The sequence below is a fragment of the Ammospiza caudacuta genome, chromosome 9, assembly GCF_027887145.1.
Source record: "Ammospiza caudacuta isolate bAmmCau1 chromosome 9, bAmmCau1.pri, whole genome shotgun sequence".
Classification (NCBI taxonomy): domain Eukaryota; kingdom Metazoa; phylum Chordata; class Aves; order Passeriformes; family Passerellidae; genus Ammospiza; species Ammospiza caudacuta.
In genome coordinates this window covers 23,392,954-23,404,730 of record NC_080601.1, presented here as the reverse complement: position 1 = coordinate 23,404,730, position 11,777 = coordinate 23,392,954, and the positions used below count along the sequence as shown (strand labels likewise).

General features: G+C 52.9%; 1 protein-coding gene across 1 annotated transcript; it reads left to right on the top strand.

The window, feature by feature from the left end:
• The first annotated feature begins 731 nt into the window (after positions 1 to 731).
• HHEX (hematopoietically expressed homeobox) lies at positions 732 to 5,959 on the top strand. Its single transcript, XM_058810641.1, has 4 exons — positions 732 to 1,129; positions 2,733 to 2,911; positions 3,129 to 3,179; positions 4,757 to 5,959. The coding sequence occupies exons 1-4, from the start codon at positions 751 to 753 to the stop codon at positions 4,988 to 4,990; spliced, it is 843 nt and encodes a 280-aa protein (XP_058666624.1). The 5' UTR covers positions 732 to 750; the 3' UTR covers positions 4,991 to 5,959.
• The last annotated feature ends 5,818 nt before the right edge of the window (positions 5,960 to 11,777 follow it).

The window sequence follows — 11,777 nt, the reverse complement described above, 5'->3', positions numbered from 1 at the left end:
GCACTGGGTCCCCGGCCCCGCGCGGCCCCATCGCCCCCCAGCCTGCCGCCCGGTGCCGGCCGTCGGAGCCAGCGAGCAGCGCGGCGCCGCTTCCTGCTCCGCCACGCCGGGCTCCGGCCCTGTCCCGGGCACGGGGCCGGAGCCTGTGCTGCCCCCCGCCCACGCACTCCCCCACTCGTTCCCGGCGCACGCAGTCAGGCGCAGCGCCAGCGCGGGCTTCTCCAAGGGAGAGCTCCCCGGGTCGGGCGGGGGTGCCCGTCCGCTTCGTGCCTCCTGCCTGGGCCGCGCCAGCGCCACGCTGCAGGGGTCAGCGCGCAGCCCCACGGGGAAGCCCGAGCACCGCTGAGGCTGCGCCCTGCGCCGGCAGAGGAGCGAGAACCGCTGCGGGAGGCGCCGCGGCCTCGGTGCCGTCGGGGCCCGGCGGGAGAGAGATCGCGCCCCGCCGGCCCGGGCTCCCCCGGCGGTGGTTGATTGGCGCCGCGGGGAGTTCGCTCCGGGAGGCGGGGGAGTGATTGCCGGCGGGGGGTGGTTTCCCCCTTCCCTGGCCGGGCTCATTGGCCAGACGGCGCCGTGGCAGGAAGGGGACAGAGACCACGCGGGCTCCGCCCCGCGCCAATAGAAACCTATCGAAGGGTAACCCGAGCCCAGAGAAACCCGCGGCGGCGGTGCCAGCACCCAGCCGCCGCGGTCGGGGCCGGCTTTCCGCAGGGGCGGCCGGGGGCGCGGGGGTGCGCGGGCGGCGACCGCGCCATGCAGTACCAGCCTCCGGGCGCGGCGCCGGCGGCCCTGGGCGTCGGCGTCCCGCTGTACGCGCCCACGCCGCTGCTCCAGCCCGCGCACCCCACGCCCTTCTACATCGAGGACATCCTGGGCCGCGGCCCCGCCGCCGCCCCGGCCCCCCACTCCCTGCCCGCCCCGCCGCCGCCGACGCTGCCGTCGCCCAACTCCTCCTTCACCAGCCTGGTGTCCCCGTACCGGACCCCCATCTACGAGCCGACCCCCGTCCACCCGGCCTTCTCCCACCACCTCGCCGCCACCTATGGCACGGGCGCCTACGCCGGGCCGCTCTACTCCTTTCCCCGCGCCGTCGGCGACTACGCGCACGCCCTGATCCGGCAGGACCCCCTGGGTAAGCCATGTGCCCCCCTCCGCCCTCCCCGGCTCCGGCGCAGATCTCGTCCCGTCCCCATCCCGCCGTCGGGGCAGGGGTAAATGGGAAGTGCCCAAAAGCGGTCCCCTTTCCCGCCCGCCCCGCCGCTTCTCTGTGTTCCCCCGGCTCCCTCCGGCCCCCGTCTGATTTACAGTAAATTAAGGACGTGCCGTGCTCCGGGTCTGTCAGCGAAACCACAGTGCGCGGCCGCCGTGACTCAGATTTGTTTTCCTTCAAACCAAGTGACTCTGAGAGTGTCCTTAGTAATGTCGCGTGTGGTTTTGGTGGGGAGTTTTAATTGTGCTTGGAGATCGCATGGCAGATCTCAGTCTTTCCTGCGGATGACTTGAAAAACACTCGGGAGGCCGGCTCCGCTCGCTGGGGCCCCCGAGGTTCCTCTGCGGGTCGGCTCGGGCCGGGCCGGGTCGGGGGTCCCGGTGGTTACTTCGCGCCTTTGGCCGGGAAGCGACCCCTCTGCGGGGGCTGAGCCCCGTGCCCGGGCTGCAGCACTTGTTCTTAGTGATTGCAAAACTGGACCTGACTCACCACATTTGTGCAATGAAAGAGGCTGACCCTTTCCGTTCATACAGGAAACCTTGAGCTCTCGATAGGAGTAAATCTGGTTTCAGAAGCTGTTAAGTGTTTTCCTGGCCGCCTGAAGCAGGCTCTTCCCCGGGAGTCGTGCACATTGCTGATTACTTTATCGACATCCTCAATACAGACAAATTCAGGAAACACTCGACTTCTGATAGCCGGGATCCGTTTTTCTGATATTGTTCATTTCCTCTGTGTGGGATGTGACTTTATGACAGCTAAAATAACCAGTTGCTTCCTATTTTTTGAGTCTGTTTTGCACAAGAATTACTAAAGCCTGACGCAAGCAAAATCTCGAAAAACAATGCAGCAAATTGCAAAGGGTGCAGGCCGAAAGACAAACAGCATGACTCAGTTGCGCTGGCCGGAGCCTCCTGCCCCGGGACGCGGCTGCGGCTCCGCAGCGGGGCCGGTTCCCCGGCGTGTCGCTGCCTGCCCCGCCTCGCCCCTCACCCGGCCCCGGGTGAGCCTGGCGGGCGCCCCGCGGCTTCTGGCGGGCAAAGCCCCAGCCGAGGGTGGGGGACATGCGGGCCCTCCTTCCTAGAAACCCAGTGCCCTCCTGTCGGCGCATCACCCCTGCCCAGCCCCGCGATGTCCCCGCTCTCCACAGGGACCCGGGAGACGGTTTCTTTAGGACATCGCAGTGAAAGAGCAGAAGGAAGCAAAGGTCTTTTTTTTTTTTTTTTTTTTTTTTTTTTTTTTTTTTTTTGGTCTCTTTCTTTGCGAGATAGACCAACAGGAAACACATTGACGGAAATGTTGCCAAAGCCCGTAAAGTGACTTTAACCGGTCTCTCCGTTTGGCGGAGGGGAAAAAATCAGAGAGGGGAAAGATCAGAGTAGGAACTGAGAGAAATAAAATCAGGCGAAGGAAATTAGCGAGCCTAGACCCGGCACGCTCCCAGGCCTGGCCGGGGCTGGGCAGGGGCTCCCCAGTCCCGCGTGTCCGTGGCCGGCGGTGACCCTCGGCTCTCTGCCTCTCTTTGCAGGGAAGCCGCTGCTCTGGAGCCCCTTCATCCAGCGGCCGCTGCACAAGAGGAAGGGGGGGCAGGTCCGCTTCTCCAACGACCAGACCATCGAGCTGGAGAAGAAGTTCGAGACGCAGAAATACCTCTCCCCGCCGGAGAGGAAGCGCCTGGCCAAGATGCTGCAGCTCAGCGAGAGGCAGGTGAGGCCATGCCCGCGCCCCGGGGAACCGCGCCCCTTCCCCTTCGCTCCAGGCCCCGCCGTGCAGCTGCTGTCGCTGCATCGGGACCTGGCCGGCTCAGGGTCGGCGGGAAGGGGTCTTTGACGGGTTCTTGCTTTTTGCTTGTGGCTTGGGAAAGGCTCTGGGCACTAACTGGCTCCAAGACTACCCTGCACCTTTTCTTGTTGTCGTTGCTCAGGTCAAAACCTGGTTTCAGAATCGCAGAGCCAAATGGAGGCGTCTAAAGCAGGTAGGGAGATGTTTCTGTTTCTATAGAAATAAGTATTTTAATTGTCTTATCTTACGCCGTGCTCGCCTATTCCAGGTTGTATGCAGAAGTCATCTGAAAGGCTGTTTAACCTCTTCACCTTGATTAAAAAGACAAATAGTCATGCTGGAATCCGTGAGGGCTCGTTCAGGCAGCACTAACGTTAAAAGCTTCTAATGCAGTTCCTATATCAATTATGCCCGTCTTTCACACACCACCTATTAAAACTCCAGGGTAATTGTTTTGTAAACCCATATGTTGTTTAGCCAATTAACGTGGAGAAGATAAGTAATTGTCAGTAAATTACCTAGGCAGTTTTTTGGGAGAATATTAACTGGTGTTTTAAAATGCCCTCTTTTGATAAACACAAGTTGATGTATTTTGCTAACAAAGGAGAAAGCAGGTACAAACACCTTGTTTGGTTTGACGAGCCACATGGAAAATTGAGTAGTTTTTACCTTCCTTTCACAAGCAGTTACAATGCATGAGCCTAAGAAGTTAAAGCAGTTTCCCCTCCCTTAGAAATCATGCTCAAGCAGGTAATTATTTAGGGATTTTTATGGCACATAGGAACTCAGCAAAACTGAGGTCCCTTGGCTCAAATATTTTTGAAAAATTCCAACATCTTGACCTGAGTCTGGCTTCAGCTAATGTGACATGGATGCACACAGTTTACTGGCAGATTTGCCTTTAATGTAAAAGTAAAAAGAAAAGTAAACTAATCACGGTACGGTGCTCTAGATGAATCTGTTCTGTGACCTTCACCTGAGTTTAACTCAATCTTCAGTTGATTTTTTAATAAAGTTCTATTATTCTGGCAAGAGGCCGCCTAGGGCCCGGCCCATGCCGCAGTGTCCGGAGAGCTTGCTTGGGATCTCGGCCATTTTAAGTCATTTCCTCCTTTTCATTCAGTCGCATCCATTTCTCCAAGCCCGCACAGTTATATCATGGGTACGTGTCCCTGCCTGCTTTTTCTTTCACATAGCATTTCGTGCCCCCTTAGGGGACTGGGCTCTCCAGACAGGAGCCAACATAGGGCTACTCTTGCCTTCACAAACAGGGGTTTGATTTGGTTTTAGTGGTGAGTGTTTTAATGTTGAGTTTTAGCTTAATTGGTAGTTTTTTTCCATTTGCTTTTGGACCACTGATGGATTCAACCTCCCTCCTCTTGCTGTCGGGTGTAATTAAAGAAAGATCAGGGCAGGAGGAAGCTGTGTGTCGGTGTTTGTAGACTCATAATAAACATTTGCTTTGCTAAAGACAAAAGTTCAGAGGTTCCTGGGCTCCAGCAGCTCCTGACTCTTTTGAAGTGGCTGCGATAACCATCGCCAGGGAGCCCTATTCACGGCAGCAGCCCCTGTGGCTGTGAGGGAGTGGGATCAGAGCCCTCGCCCGGCCCGGTCCCACTCGGGCAGGTTTATAGGCAGGAGGCCCAGGGAGGCAGCAGGACACCTGCCTTTTTCTGCAAGGTGGTTTTCCCACACAGCACAGCTGGAATTCCCTGGCCTCCTGTCTCTGTGGCCTCTAGTTCTGTGCCAAGCAGGATTCTTTCATTGCAGGAGAACCCCCAGGTCACCAAAAAAGAAGAAGTAGAAGGTGCTGACAGTCACAGTGAGCAAAGGCCGGAGAGCTGCCAGAGCCCCGAGCAGAAGGGTAAGGAGGTCTCTCTGGATGGCTCACAGTACACCCCCTCACCAGCCTCACACGAGGACCTGGAGTCAGATGTCTCTGAGGACTCTGATCAAGAAGTGGACATTGAAGGTGATAAAGGCTATTACACTGCTGCCCACTAACAGTCCCATGCAGAGAGCGGACCTAACTCGGCTTGCACTTTACCAGGGGCTGGTTTGAAAGAATATCGTGCTACAGGAGAAAACTTTCACCGTTACATTGAAAGAAAAAAGCATCACCAAATAGACTAATTTTATAACAAGCAAAGAAAGAAAGAAAGATGTACTTTCTGCAAACAGTTCAGTTTTGCCATCTCTAATTTGGTTAAAGGACCATGGTTTGTATTTAATTATTTGTAAGATATGTTTGTACAATTATCAATGTTCTAACTGGAATATTGTCCTGCACCCTGTCCTTACTCATGGTGGTGGAGAGGGTCTGAATCAGCTGCTGTCGGTGATCAGGCAAAACTCTTAACTAGTGTGGAAGTGAGTATGGATTGCAGGACTAAGCCCTTTATATGTGTAAACAAACGTACTTTAAATAGATTAATATAAACGCCCTTTGTAAGCAGAGAAGCATGTTCTGTGAAATAGGAAGGGATTTGACCATCCCGAGAAGTGCCTTATACTCACACTCTTTTGTGTGCTCTCTACTGAGACATCCTTCCTTTGTCAGGTAGAGTTGTCAGACAGATTCCTTTTTCTTCTTGTGTGAGATTAAATGTGCCTTCTCAGATTTCTGAGAATTTTGCCTCACAGTTTGGATGGTTCAATTTGCAGAAAAAAAATATTTTTCTCCTTCAAAATCTCTAGCACTGTTTTTTATGGATTTCATATTTGAGAAGAAAATGCAGGGAGTGATAGGGCCTTGCTGCAGGGCATAAGTGAAGCATACGGCCGTGGGAAGATAATGCCTATCGTACACGTATCTGCTTCTGTACATACTAGTTTTCTTTAAAAATCTTGTGGTTTTATACCTCACATTGTTCATATTTTGTACATATTTGTTCAGTGTTTAAAAAAAAAGGCAAAACCTGGTATTTAATTTTTGATGGACATATCTGTGAAATAAACTTAAACTCTGCAACACTCGCCACTCTGGCCGTCCAGTTACTGGCAGGAGAAAACCCAAACTTCTCCTTTGCCAGGTGTGTTGTAAGCGCCTTTCCCTCAGTACTGTGCCAGCCATCAGCCACCTCGCAGCTTTCTGGGCACCCTCGGTTGCAGGAGCCTCGTGTGGGCTCTCTGCTGTATTTTTTTGCTGTGTTTCAGCCTCTCACCCCGCATTTTGGTTTTGCCCACACGGAACGGGCTCTGTGGCGGGAGGAGGAAAACCTGGCTGGCAAGCCCGGGCTGGAAGCGTGGGTGTTTACCCCCGAGTCGCCCTGACCTTGGGGGGCCGCAGAGGGGCGCGGGCTGGAGGAGGAGCGGGGCCGGCAGGGTTTGCTGGGGCCGGGCATCGACCCCAGCCGGGCAGACGCTGACCCACCTGAGTCAACAGTGGTTATTCATCGGCATTTCTCCGAAATGACTCGGGGAAGGAGCACAGATCCCGGGCTGTGAGAATTGCTCCTGGTAGTGGGCATCCTGGGTGGGCACCCGCGTGGATATTCAGCCCCTCCAGGTGCCACAGTGAGCACCCGGCGACGGGGATTTACACCCGGCCAACTGTTACTAAAAGCCAATTTAGTGCCAAGAAATACTTTTAGATAGCAACAAGTGACTGTTGTGACTGGCAAGGGAGGATGGCCCTTAGACCAGACAAGCTGTTGCTTCTAAGTGAGTTAATTCTTAAAGAAACATCAGCTGAATTTTCTGAATAAGTGGCTTTAACTTCGGTTTATCCGAAAACCGCGTTCATGAACGGGGCCCGAAAAGACGAGACGATCGGGAGGTTCTGTGCCCCCTGCCCGAGCACACCGGGCACGGGCTCTGGCCCTGAGCTGCTCCGGTCGGGGCCACGGCCGGGCCGAACGCTCCGCTCGCACGGCGGCCCCGGTGGCGCGGGCACCGGCGCCTGGTTTAACACCGCCCGTGACAAAGGGAGGGAGCTCCGGGGCGCTCCGGGCCGTGCCTGGGGCTCCTCTCCGCCTTAGCGCCGGGATGGAGCCCCAGCGCGGTGAGCCCCACGAGAGGAATCGCTGAGGGCGCAGACAGCTCGCAGCGGGGCTGCGCTGAGGAGGAGGAGATCCCTTCTCCATCCCTCGGCTTCCCCTCGTTCCGGTTGCCGTCCTGGGCCTCAACGCGGATCCCGACCGGGACGGGGACGGGGACGGGGACAGCCCACCGTGAGTCCCGGGAGCTGCGGGGGAGGGTGGTGAGGTCTTGAGGGCCGGAGCAGAGCAGGGAGCGCTCGGGAGGGAAGATGCCATCCGCCTCTGTTTTTCTTTATCTCTTTATCTGTCCCGACCGATATCAAGGTACACGAAACTGGCGTCGCCTCTTCAGCGCCACTTCGTGTTACGGCTGTGCTTTCGCGTGGGGATGGGAACACGCGTGGAACAGGGCGGCCGTCACGGGTGGGCAGCCGGCGGCGGCCCGTGGGAGTGGGCGCCGGGCGAGCCGCATTTCCACGGGGCTGATGCCGCCGGGACCAGCCGGGAGCCAGCCGGGCCCGGTGCGATGGGCGGGGGCTTTGCCCGAGGAACTGCGCGGGGTCGCGTCCCGGGAGATGAAATGGGGTCCAGGGAAGCCGGGCTCGCCGACCCAGGCGCTTTCCCCGCCGTGGCGGGGATTTGGCGGCTCCCTGCAGGTGCGGAGCGCGGATGCGCCGTCTGCAGCCGCCTGGCCAGGGATGTGGATTTCCAGGGTGTCGCGACAAGTGACAAACAGCGCTGTAACCCGGGCTGGGCAGTCGATATGTCCTTGCTCACCCGCCCAGCCGGGAAGGGGGCTCAGGGAGGTAAAACACACCGGCGGGGCCGGCCGAGCTGCCGCTCAGAAGCAATCCCCCCGCCTCTGTCCCTAATTTCCCCAGCTCGTTTCCACGCGGGGGAGACCGACGTGGGGATGACCACGGTGTGGCGGACGAGTGTTCCTCCACGGGCAGTCTCTTCTCTTTGGCAGGAGAAAAACAGGCAAAGCACTTTACACCGTTCGGGAAAACCTTCGAGCCCCTTCCGTGCCAGCCAGCTCTGTCCTGTTTGTTTGCCCGTTGGCTATTCCATGCCGAACTGGCACGTATGACCTTTCCAGCACAACTCCCGTCTTGTTTTCGACTTTTTTATCAGCCGATTCAACTTGAAAATGGTTATCATTTAGCAGAAAAACAAACAGAAAAGCACATTTTTGTAAGCAAAACGTTAATGATTGGAAGAATTGCACCAATTTCAGCTTGACAGTGTGTGATTAATCCTCCGGGTCAGGTACTTATATTTTTAGTCATTAGGTTCGTCGGCCTTTGATATGCAGAACTGTTTCTAGCCTAATAGGCTATCGACCGGGCCGCTGTGTACTTTGACTCGGTGCGCAGCGCGGTTCCCGGGCCCGCGGGAGCGCAGAGCGGGATGCGCGGGCAGCGCCGGCCGGGCGGGCTCGTCCCGCAGGCCCGTCCCGTCCCGTCCCTTCCCGTCCCGTCCCTTCCCGTCCCGCAGGCCCGTCCCTTCCCGTCCCTTCCCGTCCCGTCCCGCAGGCCCGGCCCCGCACCTGGCCCGCGGCCGGAGCCGCCCCGCGCCCGCAGTCCGGGACACGCGTGGGGCTGCGCGTTCGCGCCCGCCGCCGGTGCTGCCGCGGGGCGGGAGAGGAGGAAGGCGGATGCGCGATGTTTGTGAAGCAGGTCACTTTAATCCTTCGCGCTGAAATGTCCAGAGCCTCTTCTATCGCACAATAATAGGAAATAATAACTCAGGGCTGCTAATTGTTTGCTTTCGCTGAAAAGGACCTTCCTCTGGGCATATCGGATAAAAGGAGTTTTATCCATCCACTCAGTTTAGTGGATGACAAGAAATGGTATTAGGCCTGGAAGACATCTGCTGTTATATGTCTCCTCAGAGGACCAAAAAAAGAATCAGACAATAAAATCTTTGGATGGATATTATTATCTTTTAGCTATGTAGGTATGTATATATACATATGTGTGTGTGTGTGTATGCAAAATGTTTGTTTTTGAAGACATTATTTTACCACATGAGAAAGTACCAAGACAGACAGAGCTATAACCGTGAAAGAAGCATGAACAGCAGGTCAGAGCATGCTGCTCTGATTCAGATCAACTTCGCATTAACGTTTAGCAGTAGTTTGGGCTTAGTAAGGACTTTGTCCAGGTGACAACAGCTTACCAAAAAGCCTTTGCTGACAGTTGAGTCTCTGTCTTATTTTGAATCATGGACTGGCTCCAGGCCTCCTGAGCACAGGAGGTTTGCTTATTCCTATTTATCCAAAACAGGAAATCAATGTGTATTTCTAAAATATTTCAGATGGTGCATGTCAAGGCCAAAAAAACTTTACACAATCGTGTAAAAAGCCTTATCATGTTAACTTAAGTGGCTCCATTTCACAACTCCATTGTCTGAGAGCTATTGACAAATGACTACTAAACCCCGGGAATCTCAAGCACATCCACACTGTGTTACTTTGGTCACTTCGAGTTATAACAGCAAATTATTGTTTGGTGGAGTCTTTCAATTGAGTTGGTGACTCGTGAATTTCCCCCTGAATGTTAGATACCCACCCATGCCATAAAGACATAATCTCTAATGGGACTAATTGAGAGGTAGCTCTTTCTCCCTATTAAATTGTTACCTACCTATGTCATTAAGCCTTAATAATAAATAGAACTAATAAGTTTGTTTGGGTTTGTTGGGTTTTTTGTTTGTTTATTTGGTTTTCTTTCTGCTTGTTTTGATTTGTTGTCATTGTGGAGGTTTTTTTTTTTACATAGCAAAACACAGCCTGATATTAAACAGTCTGAGAGGCTGTGCTTATGCTTGTTTAGAATTGTCATAGTGACTTTTTCGTTTTTCGTCCTTTTTTTTTTCTTTCCTGAAAGTATTGTTCAAGATGTCAAAGATACTAGCACAATTCTGGGAAAGAGATGTTCTGAATTTTCAATGGTAGGAGCAAACCAATGTAAAGATATGTATTAATGACTAAGAATTTATCTGCTGACTTTTTACAAGACAATTGTTATAGTGGGTATGTGAGCAAGCATGTGGGCTGGACATTTTCAAGTAGCTGCTCAATGGAGCAGATTTTTCAAGGATTTTGTCTGAGTACATTTTGGTGAAAACAAAGTCAAAGTCAAAACGAATTGCTGTCGTGGCCTGTAGGAAATTAATTGGTGCTCACAGTCAGCTGGAAATACTGACCCTAAAGACAAACTGAACTTCACGTTTGTTGTACAGTTTAGGCAAATGATTTGGGCTAAAAGATGGAATGGGCATGAAAAATGAGCTGCCATCTCATCAGCCTTAGGGAAGGGGCCATTTCCAGGAGGCCTAATTCAATCAAGCTTATTTAAGGACTAAAAATCCCATCTGACAGACACATAGACCTCAAAACTTTTAACATGATTTTAGTAGGCTGAGTTGCAGTCAGCAAGGAGCCCAGAATATGACCTGCTAAAACTCGGCAGATTATATCAGTAGACTCTTAGTGGGTCTTGCTTTTGAAAAAAGAGTTCCTGACTGAACTAAATCTACTGAAAAAAGGATCCTTTTCCCCTTGTTGTCTAGACTGACCCTTCAGGGTTTCCCTGAACTTCAATCTGTGCCATTGCTTTGAAGACAGACCTATGTGGAGAAAATTCTTGCTGATCCTTTCCTATGATACCCCTTGGCTGGTGCAGTGGGCATGCCATTGTAAGGAGCATTCTGTCCTTGTCTAGACAAGTATCAAAGCTGTATTTTTAGAATGACTTAGCAAACACTTTTGAACACCTTTTAGCATTTGACTTGTCCTGTCTATGCAAGGTTTCAAATCATGGTAGTCAAACCTTGTTAGCCAGTACCTTTAAAAACACAGCTTTTATCTTAGTCTAGCCATACTGAGAGTTCTTGTCCTGGAGTACACCCACATGAGGGGAGAGCCATTTTAAAATGAGTCAGGACTGCCCACTACCCTGCAATTGTATCTCAATTACTTACTGCAGCTATCAGGATAAAAATCACAGGTTAAAAGGGGAAGAAGTAACTTTATTTTATACACATCAGTTCTTCCACTTCCTTCTCTGTAATAAGAAACCCTCTTACACAGCCAAAAACCTAATCTAGCACACAGAGTCTATCCGAGAGATCTTTTGTAGTCCTAAGGTATAGAAGGACCCAGTTCTGCAAGAGGATGGGCTAGTGGCTGAGGCCACCTTCCAAGGACTTATCCTGGAAGTTCTTCCCAAATATACCTTGGAACTGGCCCAAGTTGCTGTGTGGAGTTTGGAGACAATAAGCCTTTAAGGAACAGCTCTGCACTAATTTGGTTCATTTTGGCTGATGGGTGTTGCAGCCCCACCAGCACTTCAGAGCAAGTTTGGCTCATTGAGGGCGTTTTGTTGGTTGATTCTGGGCTCCATGGCAGTAAGGCACCAGATTAAATTTATCTCTGAGCATGTCAGTGCCAGTTAGATGTGGCAGGAACTGCGAATGAGTTGCTCTGTTGGCTGAAAACAAACACGGGGCTGTAGAAGTCACAGTGAGAAAGGCCAAGGGAGTTGAGGTGTAGTAGCAGGGGCTTCAGGGGCTCAGAGGCAAAAATTATGGGATGGGACAGTAGCTCTGCAGCCCCCATGACATACTGATGCAGGCAGTGGAGAAAACCAAAAATTTCTTCTAAAGTTTGTCAGATAATGAAAAATTATTGTTTTGGGTAAAGGGCAGAGACTGATCTGACAGTCTGTCAGGGACCAGACTGAAGTTTTCCATTTAAGTAAGATTTTGGGAGAAACTAGTGGTCAGTACAATCCCTAGGAGATGGA

Coding starts and splice junctions, on each gene's coding strand:
- HHEX (XM_058810641.1), top strand. CDS start 751: ATGCAGTACCAGCCTCCGGGCGCGGCGCCGGCGGCCCTGGGCGTCGGC. Junction 1,130..2,732: donor GATCCGGCAGGACCCCCTGG/GTAAGCCATGTG, acceptor CTCTCTTTGCAG/GGAAGCCGCTGCTCTGGAGC. Junction 2,912..3,128: donor TGCAGCTCAGCGAGAGGCAG/GTGAGGCCATGC, acceptor GTCGTTGCTCAG/GTCAAAACCTGGTTTCAGAA.